General features: G+C 33.3%; 1 protein-coding gene across 1 annotated transcript in view; it reads right to left on the bottom strand.

Annotated features, from left to right (window-relative positions):
• Positions 1–16,465, bottom strand: part of wkd (TBC1 domain family member whacked) — a 147,437-nt gene extending 130,972 nt beyond the window's left edge. The window contains exons 1-2 of the mRNA XM_090411809.1: positions 16,167–16,465; positions 7,592–7,869 (exon numbers count right to left, since the gene is read on the bottom strand). Coding sequence (XP_090267935.1) covers positions 7,592–7,734 — 143 coding nt within the window. The 5' untranslated portion in view covers positions 7,735–7,869; positions 16,167–16,465. The remainder of the gene's footprint in view (positions 1–7,591; positions 7,870–16,166) is intronic.
• Between the last annotated feature and the right edge of the window lie 443 nt (positions 16,466–16,908).

Here is a 16,908-nt window from a genome sequence, read left to right as displayed (position 1 = left end):
AATCTTTTCCATTGTCATTAATGTACAGATTGAATAGCAATGGAACAAGGATTGATCTATGTGGTATATCACTGGTCACCTCAAATCTTACACTCACATTCCCCTTTTTGATATCTGTCAGTCATCTTCTTATCCACGTTAATATTTTATAATCAAATCCATCCCATTCTTCTTGTCTAACTCAACGGTAATATTATAACAGAATGTGAACTAGTTGCTTAAACATGATCCTCCCTTAGGAAACCCATGTTGATCATTGCAAAGTATAGATTCTCTATCAACCCATTTCTGTATGCAAGCCCTAACCAACTTTTCCAAAATCTTCACCACCACCACTCCAGAGATACTCATAGGTCGACAGTTGCACCACCCTTGTGAAATGGGATTACCATACATTTTTTCCACTTCTGTGGAATCTTTCCTGTTGTAAGACTCAAATTACATAGACTGGTCAAAGGAACAAGTTCAGTTAAACACTCTTTTAGTATTCCTACTGATATCCCATTAGTCCTCCCTAGTGCCAAATTCTTACCCTGTGTGGTGACCGGGGTTAAAGAATAGTCCCAATATAACCCATGCATGTCGTAAAAGGCAACTAAAACGGGTACCTGTTCTTTGGGGGTGTAGCTTCTTGTAAGGTTGGGCACAGGGCTAACAACCCTGGCCTGTAAAAGCTCAACTTGTTAAGAAAGTCAAAAGGAAAATTAACCAGCCAGACTTCACAGAATGACCTGGACAACAGAAAAAGGATTACAAATAATGGTTTGGAAGCTGGAATGTCTTGAGCCTGAACAGACCAGGAGCATTGAGGAGAGTGTGTAAGGAGATACAGAGTGAGGATAACAGCATTGGGAGGTGAAATGGAAAGGAAGTGGCATATTTGATACCAGAACACATACTACGTTATACAGTATGGAGGAGATCAAAAAGCCTTCGGTACTGCATTCTTGGTTGATAAAAAATGGAAACACTTGGTTCTTAATTTTAGACCAGTAAATGAGTGACTTTGTGTACTGAGAATAAAGTTTAAGATGTTCAATATTTCACTTATATGTACACACACACTAACTGACAACTTTTGTGAAGAAGATAAGGTGAACTTCTATGAATTACTGGAATTACTGTCAGTCATCTTCTTATCCACGTTAATATTTTATAATTAAATCCCATTCTTCTTGTCTAACTCAATGGTAATATTATCACAGAATGTGAACTAGTTGCTTAAACATGACCCTCCCTTAGGAAACCCATGATGCTAAACATGAGTGTCAAAACAGGAAAGGAAGAGACCTTTCGACCAACAATTGGAAGAGATAGTACACATGAAGAACGCAATGAAAATGGCACTAGACTAATTGATTTTGCAAGTGGCAAAAATATGACCACATGTACAACCTGTTTTCCATATAAAAAAATGCATAAAGTTACCTGGAGGTCAACAGATGGAATAACAGAAAATCAGAGAGATCATGTGATGACTGATAAATGACATGCAACAGATATTATTGATGTAAGAAGTTTTAGAGGAGTGGATTGTGATAAAGATCATTACTTGTTAAGAATTAAATATAAACAAAGAATAAAAATTAATAAGGTGGGTAAAGGAAGGAGAACACCAAGATATAACATCCAAAAAGTAAAAGATGGAAAAATCAGACAAAAATATGTCGGAAGATTGAGAGAAGAAATAAATGAAGAAAAAGAAGACGAATATGCCAATGATATGACAATATATAAAAAATGGGAAAGGTTCAAGAATAAAATTAGTAAAGTGGCTGAAGAAGTTCTGGGATTTAGAAACAATGATAAACGAAATTAATGGAATGATTTTGAATGTAGAAAATGTGTTGAAGACAGAAATACAGTTTGTCTAAAGATACTTAAACAGAAAACTCAAGTAAATGAGAATGAATAGAGAAAAACGAAAACAAGCTAAAAAATGTGCAGAAGAAAGAAACGTGATTGGAAAAAATAAGGCTAAATTAAATTGAGATTTTGAAGAATACTGGACAAATCAAGAAAATGTATAATAAGATAAAAGAAATTAAAGGCAGTTTTCAACCCAGCACAACTTTCTGCATAACTTGCTTGGTGGTGTTATGACCCTTTTTATTTCGTATGCTGTTTATTCTTAATACTTTATTGTTAAACTCATCTCTTATTCCCGTATATAACCTTCACTTTTAAGACATACTACACTTATTCCGTTCTTTATTTAAATCTCCCCTTTTTAATTAAGCAGTCCTATTGGCCTTTCTATAGTTTAACCACGTGTAGTTTACTTAGTGTTTAGGGCTTTGTCCTTGTGTGGGATGTGACCATTTACACATCACTCTAAGACAGTCCACCCGATAAGCATTGACAAATTTATATTATAACTGCGCCAGCCAATACCGAGGATAGATGGGACTCTTACCCAGGATGGCTCTCTCAGAATGATACACAATAATTAAACTATAATAAAATTTTATCTCAGTTCACTAATTTCTTACATGCAGTCTGGCCCGCTTTGTTTATCATACACGTGGGTTCTTCCCGCTAAGTTCGTCAATATTTTTATGAGTGGCTATTTGAATTCATATAATAACAACAGGTCAGGCAGGTACTAAGAAACATGTTTAATAAAATAGAGAACTCATACAAGTAAGCATTACTACTAATTGATCTGAATTATTCTCAAGTAAGATCCTTGGTTCAATACTAATATATAAAACATATAAATAAACTTGCTTAGACCACCATTATAAGTAACTAAACATTATCTCATTAACACTTATCACACTTTCTACATTCACGTGGTCAATGGTTATATCATTCTACAGATTTACTATTAATTCATGCAGAATAAACATGGCCTTGTTAGGCACACAATTCTCAAACAAATGGGCCTGTGCCAAGTTGTAGACAGTTCTTAAAGTTCTATAAAATTAGTCCACTTCACAGAAGTTCTTAGGGAAACACACTCTTTCTTAACTGGAAATCACAATACAAAAGTCTACTTTACCGTCTCTGTATTGATACTATGTCCTTCTTCTTGCCTTGTCTGGGCATCAAGGCTTCTTCACTCTGCTTTTCGTCTGATCACTTTCGATAAACTATACGGTTAAAACCTCAGCAGGAAAGACAATATGGCTCAGGAGCACGGCCAGAACGGACGGCATCTGCTTGGTTCCTCTGTCGCACGACATCGCACAGCTATCCTAGTCTTAGGAAATAGCTTGGCCCTTTTCAAACGCTGCAACAGACGAATCAATGCCTTCCACGGCCAGCCAGGAACTTCTCCGTCGGAGCGGACTGGACCTACGTCCGAGAGAGGTCAGGAAACAGGAACCCAAAAAAAGCCTCGATTGGGGTCTGCTTGGCCTTTTTGTTTTCTTTTCTCTTCTCGGTGTTTCTCGGCTATCGCGATGCCCGCAAACGTGGTCACGTGTGTTTACGTCATGGCGTCCAGCTCCATCTATTACATCGCACGTGCGCTTGTTGTGTTCTTCCTGGAAAGCGCTTTAGTTTCTCTTTCCTATAACTACCTCCCCCCCCCCCTTTTTTTTTTGGTATGCGTAACACAGGAAGGTTAAAGGTGACCCTTGGACTCTGGCTTACAGGCTTTGTCACTTTACAATACATGAAATGGGGTTCTTAAATAGATTTAACAGCTTTAATTAATTTCTATATCTGACCCACTTGCAATACAGGTTAAGTCCTACAAATTTTCTTTCATTTTTATACAATTTCTTGCTCTTAATTTTGATTTATATACATAAAATTATCTTTCTAATCTATTGCCAACATGCCACATTCTCTGCCTATGTTTAAACAAACTTGTGTCCTGAATAATTCATGTTAAAACATTTCTTAGCTTATTCAGGACACAGCAGTGAAAAGGAGGACATTTTGAGAAGGTCAGCAGAATATTTTGAAGATCTCCTTGAAGACAAAACAAGCTTAGAAATTAATGTTCCAGAAGAAGATGAACTTAACAAACCCTTGGCAAGTATAAGAAAAGCTGAGACAGAGGAAGCACCAGAACTACACGAGGCAGAATTGGCCCTAAAAAGAATGAAAAATAATAAAGCACCTGGTGAAGATGAAACTGAGTTAATGCCTACTGAATGGCATACTGCTATTATCTTCCCTATCCATAAGAAACACAAGTCTCTGTGCCAAAATTATAGAGGAATATCACTGTTACAGTGATTTACAAAATATATGCAGGGATACTGGCAGCTAGATTGCTGCCTTTCATAGAAGAAATGCTAGGTGACTATTAAAGTGTGTTTTAGATATGGCAGATCAACAACAGACCAGATTTTTACAGTACGAACCATAATGGAGAAATGCTACGAGTTTAATATTAATCTGCACCACTTTTTTGTGGACTTTAAACAAGCCTATGATAACATTAATAGAGATAAGCTATTCAAAGTCATGAAGGAATTCCAAATTCACCCAAATTAATAAGATTAGTTAAAATGACACTCAGAAATACCAGGTGCAGAGTGCAAATACAGGGTGAACTCACACCTGAGTTCAAGATTACCAAAGGATTACAAGGAGATCAATTATCAACAATTCTTTTCAACCTATGCCTTGAAAGGGAATACAAAACGCAATCATAAACAGAGGTGGAACTACTATGAATATAAGTCTACAGCTTTTGGCTTTTGCAGATGACGTGGACTGTACTGGAAGGACAGAGAAGCCTCAGAGAGGGTTGTAGACAAATGAGGAAGGAGAAAAAGAAAATGGGACTACAAACAAATAAAACTAAAACAAAATACTTAGTTGTTGGCAGAGATAAACAAAAATTTGGAAACATCCAAAGTTTCACTGTAGATGAAGAAACCTTTGAACGAATACAGCACTTGACATATTTAAGTTCAGTAATAACAGAAAGTAATGATGTGGCAGTTGAAATCACTTATAGAATAGCTGAAGCAAACAGAACTTATTACAGTATTCTACCATTATTAAAATCTAATCTGACTTCGATAAAAAGTAAAATCCAGCTATATAAAGTAATCCTCAAACCCTTACTTTTGTACAACTGTGAAACATTAACAATGATCCAGAAAGATGAAAACTGATTACAAATATGGGAGTGAAAGGTATTAAGAAGGATCTTTGGCCCAATTAATGAGAATGGACTTTGGAGAGTGAGGAAAACAAAGAAATAATGGAGAAATTTAATGAAGTGTATATTATTACTGAAATAAAGGTGAGAAGACTGGAAGTGGCTAGGACATGTTCAGCAAATGAGGAATGACAGAGCTGTAAAAAAAGGTCTTCGTGTCTAGACCAGGTGGATCTAGAACCAGAGGATGACCCAAAAGGAAATGGCTTGATGGCGTGGAGGTTGATTTAGAGAAAATTAAAATAAAGAACTGGAGGAACAAGGCACAGAATCACAAAGAATGGAAGGCTATCCTGAGACAGGCCCAGGTCCTAAATGGACTGTAATGCCAAGGAGAATTAGTATTGCTGAATTCTTATTTAGTTTGTTCAAGAGAACTAGTGCCTCCTCCTACACCTGAGTTTTCTTTGTCCAGTGAGCCTAATGTTGCATATACCAGGTTGTTAGCTTTTAGCAAAATGGGCACTCATTGCTTGAACAATCTTTTCTTCATCTGTTACCTACATATACCATCTCATTCAGTAGTTATTATTTATATTCATTCCTTCTTTCACCTGCAGCATAATGACAGCACTCTTTCGCATTGTCTTTAGTTTGCAGAGCCAGTTTCTTTTCATACTCAGACAACTTTCTGAACAATTGTAATTATTTTGGCTTGCTGCTTATAATTTCAAAACTGACATAATTTTTATGCACACAGTATTCCTTCAACATATTTTTCTTATGAATCTCTTGCTTAATAAGATTACACATCCATTTCACTCCAAATATGAGTTAATAAGTTGGCAACTATAAATCAGAAGTGTTGAGGATAATCAGTTACATTAGATAAATTGAAATTATACTAGACAAGAAATTATATTCTTGATTTAATTCTTTACCCAATCTTAAGCAAACAAAGCCTGTACATGAAGGATCTTCACAACTAGGCTATGTGTACATACAGGCTATTGACTTCACATCATTTACTCAGTATCCATAATGCACAGCACACTTTATTTCTGATGTATATATATTGCTGTGCATTATGTAAAAAAGTTACTTCCAGACTAGCTTCTACCGTAACCGAGATCATTACTGGGAGCTAGACCTTGGACAGTACTGAGGTTAAATCAATGTAGAATTATTATTTTCCATATACAAGTAATAAAATGGTATCAATCATAACAAAATACTCTTAATCAACATGTTTTATTTAAAACTTTTAGATAAAAAACCACTGAGGTATACATTAATATGAAAAGAACAAAGCGAAGCCTTATTCATGTGCGTCATCAAGTTCCTGATAGATACCCTGAAGGGTATTAGAGGATACAATGAAGCTCCAAATTAATGTATTTGCTAGGACTCCAATATTACCAGATCTTGCATTTGTCTTCTAAGATACCACCAACTGCATCAATTCACCTAAATATTGCTTCTTTTCTTGGTATCCAACACCTGTTTTGCAAATCTTTTCTCTTCCATTCTATTTAAGAGATCAAACCATCTTGGATTAGCTTTGTTCATGATATCTGTTCCCTCCCCTAATTTTTGTCAATTTAACTCTTGTATGTGTGGTCTAGTCTTTGATCAATTGTTTAAGTTGAAATTTGTTTGAACCTTGTTTAGTGTTTTGGCTAATTTCTTATCTCATAGAAATTCATTCAACTGGCTGTGCCAAACCTGCCTTGTATATTCTATTAACAAATTTAATTTGCCATCTTAACTAAAAATTATATCTAAATATATATATAATACTTGATTCAGGGTTTTCTATCAAGAATGCAGTAGGCATTTTCTATATTTCTGACATTAAAAAGACAATCAGTCATTAATTTCTGATTTTCATACCAAATTTGTTATAGCAGTTATTCAATTCATTTAAAAGATTCTTATACTGGATTTATTTAGAAGTTTAACATCATCTGCATACAGCTAAGCTTAATATCTAAGATTTTGATATAACTTATAAATTTCTGTTTACTGAACAGTGTGAACAGAGAATATTGAAAAGTAGAGATAAGGTAGGAAGAATGAGAAGCCATTTCTGGAAGTTGTGTAAAGATGTGGTGAAGAGAGGCATGAAGAGTAGATTATTTACATGGAGGGTGGTTGGTGAGTGGAACACAATGCCAGAGTGTAAATGATTTTGAGGTTCAATATGATACACGTTGCTACCTAAGTGGGCTTCCTATGTAGGTTACTGAAATAATAATCAAATGTACTGTGTTCAAAAATTAGTCACTCGGTTTCTGCTTTATTCTATTCTGGATTTTTTTTTTTTTTTTTTGCACAACTAACAAATTCTTTTTTGCATTCTTCATCAAAGCAAGCTCAATGACAAAATGTGCCACTAAACATGCAAGCAATACTTTTATGAAGGAAGGCTGCACATCATCCATCACATCAAGGAAATATAACTACGATAAAATACAAAGAAAATGTTTACTATGTTGTTGTTTGTAGGAAAATACTTACAGTTTTGGATCTGACCTTCCAATAAAGCCATAACGGTCAATGGTCAACCCAGACTCTATAGAGCCATTGTGAACTGTCATCATACTGCTGCCTGTTGTGTCACCATCACTTTCATCTATAGAGTCATTTAGAGAACTTGCCATAACTTCTATACTCTACACAGTATGATTTAAGGCACCAGTAAAATGAATGCTGATAATTGATTTAGGAAGCATTTAAAGACTGCAAGGCACACTAGCATATGAAAACTAAAAATGCATAAAAGTATTTTGGGTTGCCTATAACAAGAGGAGGAAAACAATTAGAAAACTTTATTATAGTAAATGTATATAATAACAAAAGTAATCTATAATAGTGTTTTCTTTAAATGTATTCAAAAGTTTGTTAGGCAACATTCATATTGCTTCTACAGTGAAAAAGTTCAAATGATTTTTAATTTTAATTTGAACATTACACATTTTATAGAAAAGAAAAACTAATATTTAATATACATTATGATTAAAAAATAATACAATAAGATAGACAGTTCATCTTGCTGTATCAATAATTGGATTTATGAAAGCAAATTACTTGGCTACAAAAAACATTGGGCTAATATATAAATAATAGATTTAGTTCAGTTACTTTCACATTATGCCATAGAAATAACTCAAGCTATGCGGTAAGTTATGTCTGTAAAATTTTTCATCATGTAAACTATATGGGATGAAAAACCTTTCTGCCTCGGCATAAGACTAACTTATCTCTTGTTGAAAAATCTTGATGAAAAATGTGGTGATAAAATAATTCTAACAAGAGTTACTGGCTGTTAGAATAATCATTATGAAAAGTTAAAAGAAATCCCTGTTGCACACAACAAAAACATTCAACCCATAATCTTTTTTTGTGGATTAAGTTCTGGATTTACATGAAATGTTCCACAGTTCTTGTATAAGCACATGAAATCATATCAGAGCAATGGTGCTTCGTTGACACTTGGAGACTAAGCCGCCACCACTGCTCTGCAATATCACATCTGGAGAGCCCAAGTGATGGCTAAGACCAGGTGCTACAATCTATCAATAAATGAATAGATCACTACATGTTTTCTTTACACGTACAGTATATTTAACAAATATGTTACCAGATAGCACACCTATTAAATTTTACATTAATGATTACTTTATAAATACAATGTCTAATCAAAAAGGTATTGAAGACAATCTGTAGAAATCAGAAGGTTTATACTTCGTGTCTAGAGATCCTGAATGCACATTAATTTCAGTTCTGATAGTGCTAAAAGCAGCATTCAGTTTTTAATATAACTAAAAGATCCCTTGTTGGAACTGTGTGAATCCAATATCATTAAACAAGTGAAGAGGCTTGAGAGCAGTAAAAAAAATCAGGCCTAGAGCGAGAGAGTGATGGTCATGATTTGGCCTTCCTGTCGAATTATGAAAAGAAGTTACCTTACCCAAATAGGCCACAGGAAATCGAAAAGAATTTTATCACTATATAGCAAGTGAAACGAAGAATGATCATGGAAGAACATCCTTAGTGAATGCAAACAGGCAGAGAGTAACTGATCCACTAAAAATAACTGAGTTGTCAAGTGTTCACTTCAGTAATATACAAATTCCAGGCAGCCTAATTAGTTATCTGGGTGTTAAAGAGAAAATGGATGAAATAAACAGGCAGAAATATTAAACCGATTAAAAGAGCTGATTCAAATAGAGCAGATCAGATGGCATGTTGGCACAGGTACTGAAGAAATGTGCAGAAGAATTAGCACTGTTCCTGTACATGATTTCTAATGAGTTAAAAGAGCAAGATAATTCCAATACCTAAAAGCACTGATACAATAAATTAAAGCTCAATCAGTATCTGGTATAATCAAGGTTTTGGAGAAGCTGGTAAGCAATCACATTCAGAGGTGGATGAACAGCACTGATATATCCTCTATAGAGGACAGCATGGATTTGTTTGTTAAAGGTGGATCTTGCTTTAGCAATCTATTCATATTATATAATAGTGATAGCAGAATCAGATAAGATGGAATGGACATACTATTACATCTGGATCCTGCCAAGGAATTGGAAAGGAATTCACATGCAAGGTGAAAGAGATATACAAAAGGATAGATCATTATTATTCATGACACCTCCAAGGAGTCCGAAGACTCATCGCAAGAGGACACCCACTGTACAACTCTACGTCTCCACTACTACACAAAACCTCTACTACCAATCACCTACATCAACGCCATCTACTGCCCACAACCACCACCATTACCAGTATTTTTTGTCTTAAAATGGCATATGTTCTGAAGGGCCGATTTTTCTGTATGTGGGATAAAAAACCCACCCTGCTACCTCCATATGAGATCAGCTAACTCACCTTCAATTGAAAAAGTCCATATAAAGATTCCTCCCATCATGACGAAAATCAAACTTAGGCTTTTAATCAAAGGGCACAACATACCGTCATTCTTCGAATTGCGCTATGGAGGTGCTAATATGAAAAATAAACTGACAATGGATAAGTGAAGTGATTGATAGCTATCAGAAAGCTATCTTCTAAACCCAGTTAATCACAAAACTAAATTATGATTGTTACATGTAAAACTTGGCAATTTACCCAATGTGCTGGCAGAAATGCATACTAGTTCAGGAAGTATGCTGCATCTATAAAAGGCATGTAGCATCTGTGTGTCATACATACAATCATATTTTGATCATTTGAAACATAATTACACAATTTGTGGTGAAACCTATGTCCCTATGAGACAGTGGTTTCATCTTACCACGAGTTCAAAGTTTAAATCCTACCTGTGACAACAGAACTTATTAGACTGAGTCCTTTGTCAAGCATGGTTATGTTAGTTATTAGACAGAGCGAGTAGGATTTATTTCTCCTGACAGCCCAGACTTGCTTTTTCTTCTATAAACAGGCTGGTAAATGCATGAATTTCACAGATTCAGCAGCAGTACAGGCTTGCCAAACACTTACATCTAAAGTAATTTTTGATTTTCTTCTTTACAAATAGTGATTGATCTAGATTGGCCACAACAACTGAAAAGAGTAATTCCACAAGCAAAGCAATCAAGCATATATCTTTGAAAACAATGTTCATTCTTGCAAACAGAAGATTGGTGCTACTATGAAATGCTGGAGTTATTTTTTTTTTCCTGTTTGCAAGTGCTGTACCATGCTTCCCATACTATGGACAAAGCAGTGGTGAAACTGCTTTATTAATACAGGTAAATAAGCTGACATATTTAGAAAATTAAAGATGGAAACTTAAACTTATGTGAAATAAATTTATTAGTTGTAAAATTTTTGTCTAAGTACCATAGGTATCACCAGTACAATAACAATGGAACACAATATAAAATTACAACGAAAGAATCAATTTCAAAAAGCGCCACTATAGCATCAATAGGACAGCATATGGTCAATAAATTCCCAATTATTCAAAAAAAAAAAAAAAAAAAATATATATATATATATATATATATATATAATAATAATAAGGAATTTGCATAAAAAGATATATTTCCCATAAAAGGGATAACCAAAGGCCATCAGATCTGTTTAACTTCAGTCTATGTAGACAGGCCTAAACTGCTCTCCTTATAAAATTGATCTATAAGGAATCTACTTTTATGTAAAAGTTTATTTAAAAAAAAAAAAAGACTGTTTAGTCCAGACTGAGCAGTCTGGCCTAGCAGAACAGATTCAAGATACTGGATATAAAATTTGTGTTCTTCATGACAGATAGCTGCAGATCTACCAAACTGTGAAAGTATTCTACTATATTTATGTAATCATGAAGATAACTTCATTCAAATGTGTCAAATGTTGTATGCTCTGCTTCAGTAAAATAAAAAGAAACACAAGAATATAATTTCTTGTTTAGTATAATCCACTTTCTTTCCTGGCATAAAAACTTGCTATAATTACCGTTAATCCAGAAAGGACTGTAATTATACACTGATCTCTCAATTAACTGACCCTTGAATGGATTAGCTTATCAACCAATTTCTGGTACAGCATGCAACTGTACCTTCAGTTATATAAAACTTTGTAAAGAATATAAATCTGAAAAATTTGCTTATAAATACAATTAGCTTAAATGATAAAAATATACATGATAAATACAATTAGCTTAAATGATAAAAATAATCATTTCTCCTAGGAGCTGCATTTTACATTATGAGAAAATATTAAGGATAGTGAGGGATCTTGCTCCACCTTTGCTCCGAGTTGCCCTAGTGTTGCACTACCAGGTGTTGACTTACGCTTGGACTCGGCGATAGTTCTTCAGCATGAAACTCTTAGATTTCGATCTCCGAGTTTTGTATCCGTCTTTAAAAATAATGAGGGATTTATTATCCCCTTAACTTAAAAATAATCATTTTTAACTAAAATCATCACAGCTACATGAGTTGGTGAGAAAAGCTAAGAAGATTCATCCCACAGATTTTCTTGCATATTTAGAGAAAGAAGGAAATTTATAATTCTGGAAGAAAATATAAGATAAGCCTAAAGCTAATATAATTTACATGTAACAGTCCTAAATTTGTATTTATGGAAGTGCAAGGACTCATCACAGGAGGGTCCTCTACTCCATTATTGAATTCTCCAACTACTACATACAACCACCAACTCCACTACTCCAACTCCTACAGCTATACAACACTACCATCAATGCAATCTACCACTCACCACAACCAGCAAGAGTATTTTTTGTCTGTAAATTGCATCTGTTCTCATGGCTGATTTGTCTATATGCAGGAAGAAAAATCCAAGTTTCCTGGAGAAAAAATTCTGCTACCTCTGTATGAGATCAACTAACTCAATTTCAACTGAAAAAACACACACAGACTCCTCCATTCATTAGAATTGAACTGAAGCCTTTTCCAACAAAAGGATGCAATGTCCCGTTGTTCTTCCAATTGTGCTACGGAATAAATAATAAGTTCTGAGAATATGTTGAAAGACCTGACATATTACCACAGCAGAGAAATTCAGTAATCACACTGGAACAAGAAGCTAAAAAAAAAAAGTAAAAGATAAGGCTGATGCATCTAATGATATAATACAGGAGAAGGAACTTCCTGATATTTTAAAGCATCTGCAGCTAATAAAGCTACAGGTAAAGATGACATATCACCAGCAGAAGGTGCTTAAATGCATGCAAGGATTTCAATTAACTTGCTCATGATTATTTTAAAATAAATCGAGATTAGCAAGTATTCCTTCCAACTGAAACTTTGCAAGGATCACATGAATTTATAAGGACCAATCAGCATATAAAATAAAGAATTATAAGCCAGTTGGTATTGTAGATGTTATTAGCAAAGCAATGGAAGAATGAATTTTAATAAGTAGCTGCCACTGAAGGCAATGTTGAAATCTAAAACATCATACCTATTACCATAATTTCTTTAAAAGAAAAAAAAAAGAAATTAGATTTTTCAAAACTGACTATCCTCAGATGAAACATGTTGTGCCTCATGTTCAGTAAATGAGCATGCATGTTCATGGATTATATCCATGTTACCAAATCACATGTACTTACCTTCAGATTAATTTTCAGTTTTAATTCCAATTTCAATTCTGATAATTTTTTTAAAGAAATTATGGTTAGTATAATTATAATTAGTATGATGTATTTTAAATTTCAACAATGCCTTTGATGGTGCTCTTCATGTGAACCTACTGATTAAAATGTGCTAAAATAGTACTGACAAAGATGGATGCAAAATTGATTGAGAGATGAAAAGACAAGACGCATTTAGAGAGAGAGAGTTCAGAGGTGGTTAGAAATTGGAGTATTCCAGAGTTAAATTTAAGGACCCTTGTTGTTTAACATATTCATTTAATGATGTAGGTTCAAAAATGAATAGTGAAATTTTTCTTTCCTGATGAAACTAATATAGTAATAAACTGCAATTATGATGACCTCAGTTCTCTTCAGGATGATCTGATAAGATTAGAAAATTGGACAAGAAAAAAATGGGAATTAAAATTTAATGTGAAGAAATGTAAGTACATGTGATTTGATAACAATATATTTGAAACAGAGATACAAACTAACTGTGTAAATCTTCAAAAAAAAAAAAAGTTAATAATCATCTTTATAAATGCAATATATATGCAAGGTAACTAGTAAAGCACAGAAGGCTGTTTGGTTTTGATAACTAAAAAAATAGCTTCACATGGAGAAAAGAGTTTAACTACTATTGAATTATAGCTCTTAAGAGAAATAAAATAAAAAATAAAAAAAATTAGAGAAGATTCATTAAGCGTAAGAAGGATTTACACTGTGATAGTTATGAGATCTGGATAGGAAATCTAAACTTAACAAGAAAAGAAGAAGACTTTATTTAAGTTTATAAGTTGGTTCAGAGACTATATACAACAGATAGCTGGAAAACTGGGCTTAGCTCAGCCAAGATATAAAAACCAACATAAAGAATTCACTTTTCATAGTTGCTAAGAGAGTTACAATGCAGACAATTTAAGTAATTTTACAAATGAATTATAGATATCAACTGATGTATGGTGATAATTAATATATAATCAGACTATATGATGCTAATAATATACATCAATAATCACAATTCTGTTTAATGTGAAATTAAACATTAACTAGCATAAAGAAATTAATTATGCATATTGTTGATGAAACCACTATTAATATTGGATAAAAATATTAATGTTAAAATTTTAAATAAGTGATTAACCAGGTTATTAATAATCATTAGCACTGTACATGTTACTATTATTAATTATTCAATTCAGTGATGAATATAACTATCAGTACTGTTTCTGTAAATAAATACAATAAAAATAATAATAATGAGGAGGACCGAAGTAATTCAAGCTTTAACAAATAGAAGTTAAAATACACAAAGTAAGAAACAAGAATCTTGTGTTATATCAGCTTTGTCAGACAACAGTACTGACTATAAGACTTACCTGTTGCTGATTCACAGACTTATTTTGGGATTAGTTTTCTTCAAAGACAAAACCAGCATCAAATGTGTTACGTTTACTCTGGTCAGTGTGGAATTCTACCATTTAGAGTTCTCACGGCCAAGTGTCACTGGACAAAAAGTGATTTACCAAAAATGAATATCATGTGGCATGGATAGACCACTGAGCAGCAACTGTTTATAATACAATATTAAAAAAGAAAAAAAGATTAGTTTAATACGAACATGGCATTCACACTAAAGACCTTTACTAACTCAAATCTTGGATTTGAAACATTTTAATATACTCCCCGCAGACATGACAATGAATAAAAAGAAGCCAACAACTTAATGTTTTATTTGAAATTTTAAGATATCAATATTTATTTTCTTCTGATATGGCTTTCATGCAGACTGGAGAACCCATTCTATCTGTGGCATGTTAACTTAGTATCACCTACGTTACTCTTGAGAACGATTTACTAGACTTCTTTCGCAACACAAAATCAGAGCAATTTTCCTTTGCATTATTTCTTCTCTATAGAAGATTACTATGAAGGTTGTAAATATGTATAAGTATATGTGATTCCTTCAATTCCCTAACAAACCACCAACCTTTAAAAATAAAAGAACAAACAGCATAACTAACCTTACATGCCATTAGTGCTGTACCATTCCCATGGAAGCACATAACTAAAAAACTGTGATAACACTCCAAACAAACAATCTGGCAGGAAACTAAAGAAGACTGAAAAAAAAAAAAATTTTATTTTTTATTTTTTTAATCTTGTCAGTAGTCACAGTTTATTATTTCCAGGTCTCCATAATGAGAACTCATTGCAAAGGTTAATATCTTCACTGTTATGATAATATTTGCAAGAACCTGGTTCATTTAACTACTGAGCAGAGCAATTCCTCCAAGTTGTAGTTCATTAATATCTTTAATGAAATTCTGGAATTTTTAATTTTCTTTTCCATTGTTCTTCTCCTCCCTACCCCATACATGCGCTTTTCCTGTGACAATTATAAGGCCATTATACAGTTGTTCAGTGAACAGCTATATACTAGCATGTATGTGACAGTTTAAAGTGCTATTTAATGAAATTTATTTTTTAAAAAAAGTTTAATTTTACTTAATTGGTGAGTACTTAATGTCACTTTAATCAATTTTTACTTAACAATAAATGGTGAATACAGTTTTAAATTAGTGTTTGACTGATCTGTAGGTCCTCATGAAGAAACAGACTTTAAAAAATTGAAAAATGTGAAATCTGGTGGGCAAAACAGGAAATGAAGTAAATAAATGAGCAAATACAACAAATGTTATGATATAATACGACAAGTGATTTCCATAAGACCAATTAGACAAAGCATGCCATTTGAGAAGTTTCCACTGCTGATGTGTCCTTAGAATTACAGTTAACATTGTCCATTTTTTAAAATCTTCCCATAACTATTATAAAGGAATACGTAAATCAAACTGGAATGAACGTCAGCAGTTGGGATCCACTCCCAAACAATGCAAATTTCACTCGTCGCCTGAAATAAGGTTTCACGAATTTAAAGTCATATCCAACATAAAAATAGTATCAATGCAGGACATAAATACATACCATCACGAGAAAATACAGGGTGATGTTAATTATAAAGTAATTCTCTGTTCAGTCTCGTGGAATTTCGTTGTTGCAAAAAAATTTAGAACATATTCCATAATGTTCACTTCATCAACTCCTTATACCAAAATCTTAGATTTAACTGCCGATCAACGTGCTCAGTAAACGATACAACAAATCCACCTGGAGTACATCTCATTTGTCTAATTTAGTAACCTTGTCGTTTAGTTAAAATCAGAAGCACACAATGCAAGCTGTTTGACAAACCGAATCCACACAAAACGTAAAAGAAATTTTTATGCACTACATAATAACACACACAGTTTTCAAAGTTTACAACTCACGTAATACATGAAAAAATCATTCCGTAAGGAGAGTATAGCGACATCTAACGGGATAAACTTTCACATTTTTTACAGACATACAATATCAGAGTATTTAGTCACTTTTTTTTTTTTGGTTATAAAAGGTTTACATGTTAAGTTAAAAAATCTATCTTTCAAATTTAATTAATAATAATTAATAAACTTAATAAATAATAAAAAATCTATAATATTATAGAATGTTTCTCTTCTTTTCTAAAAATAAAAAAAAACGTTGTGCCTGCAATTTTTTTCAAACAAAATGCATGCATGCTCTATTCCTGATACTAGTATAGGCTGACCAAACGTACCGTTTTGAACGGGACAGTACCGTATTTTTCATATTTCCCGGCCATCCCGTCGTTTTAATAAAAATGTCA

The sequence above is a fragment of the Typopeltis vanoorti genome, chromosome 22 (assembly GCF_054136105.1).
Source record: "Typopeltis vanoorti isolate ZY-2024b chromosome 22, IOZ_Tvanoo_1.0, whole genome shotgun sequence".
Lineage (NCBI taxonomy): Eukaryota > Metazoa > Arthropoda > Arachnida > Uropygi > Thelyphonidae > Typopeltis > Typopeltis vanoorti.
The sequence above is the reverse complement of the archived record's forward strand: the minus strand, read 5'-3'. Positions and strand labels throughout refer to the sequence as shown.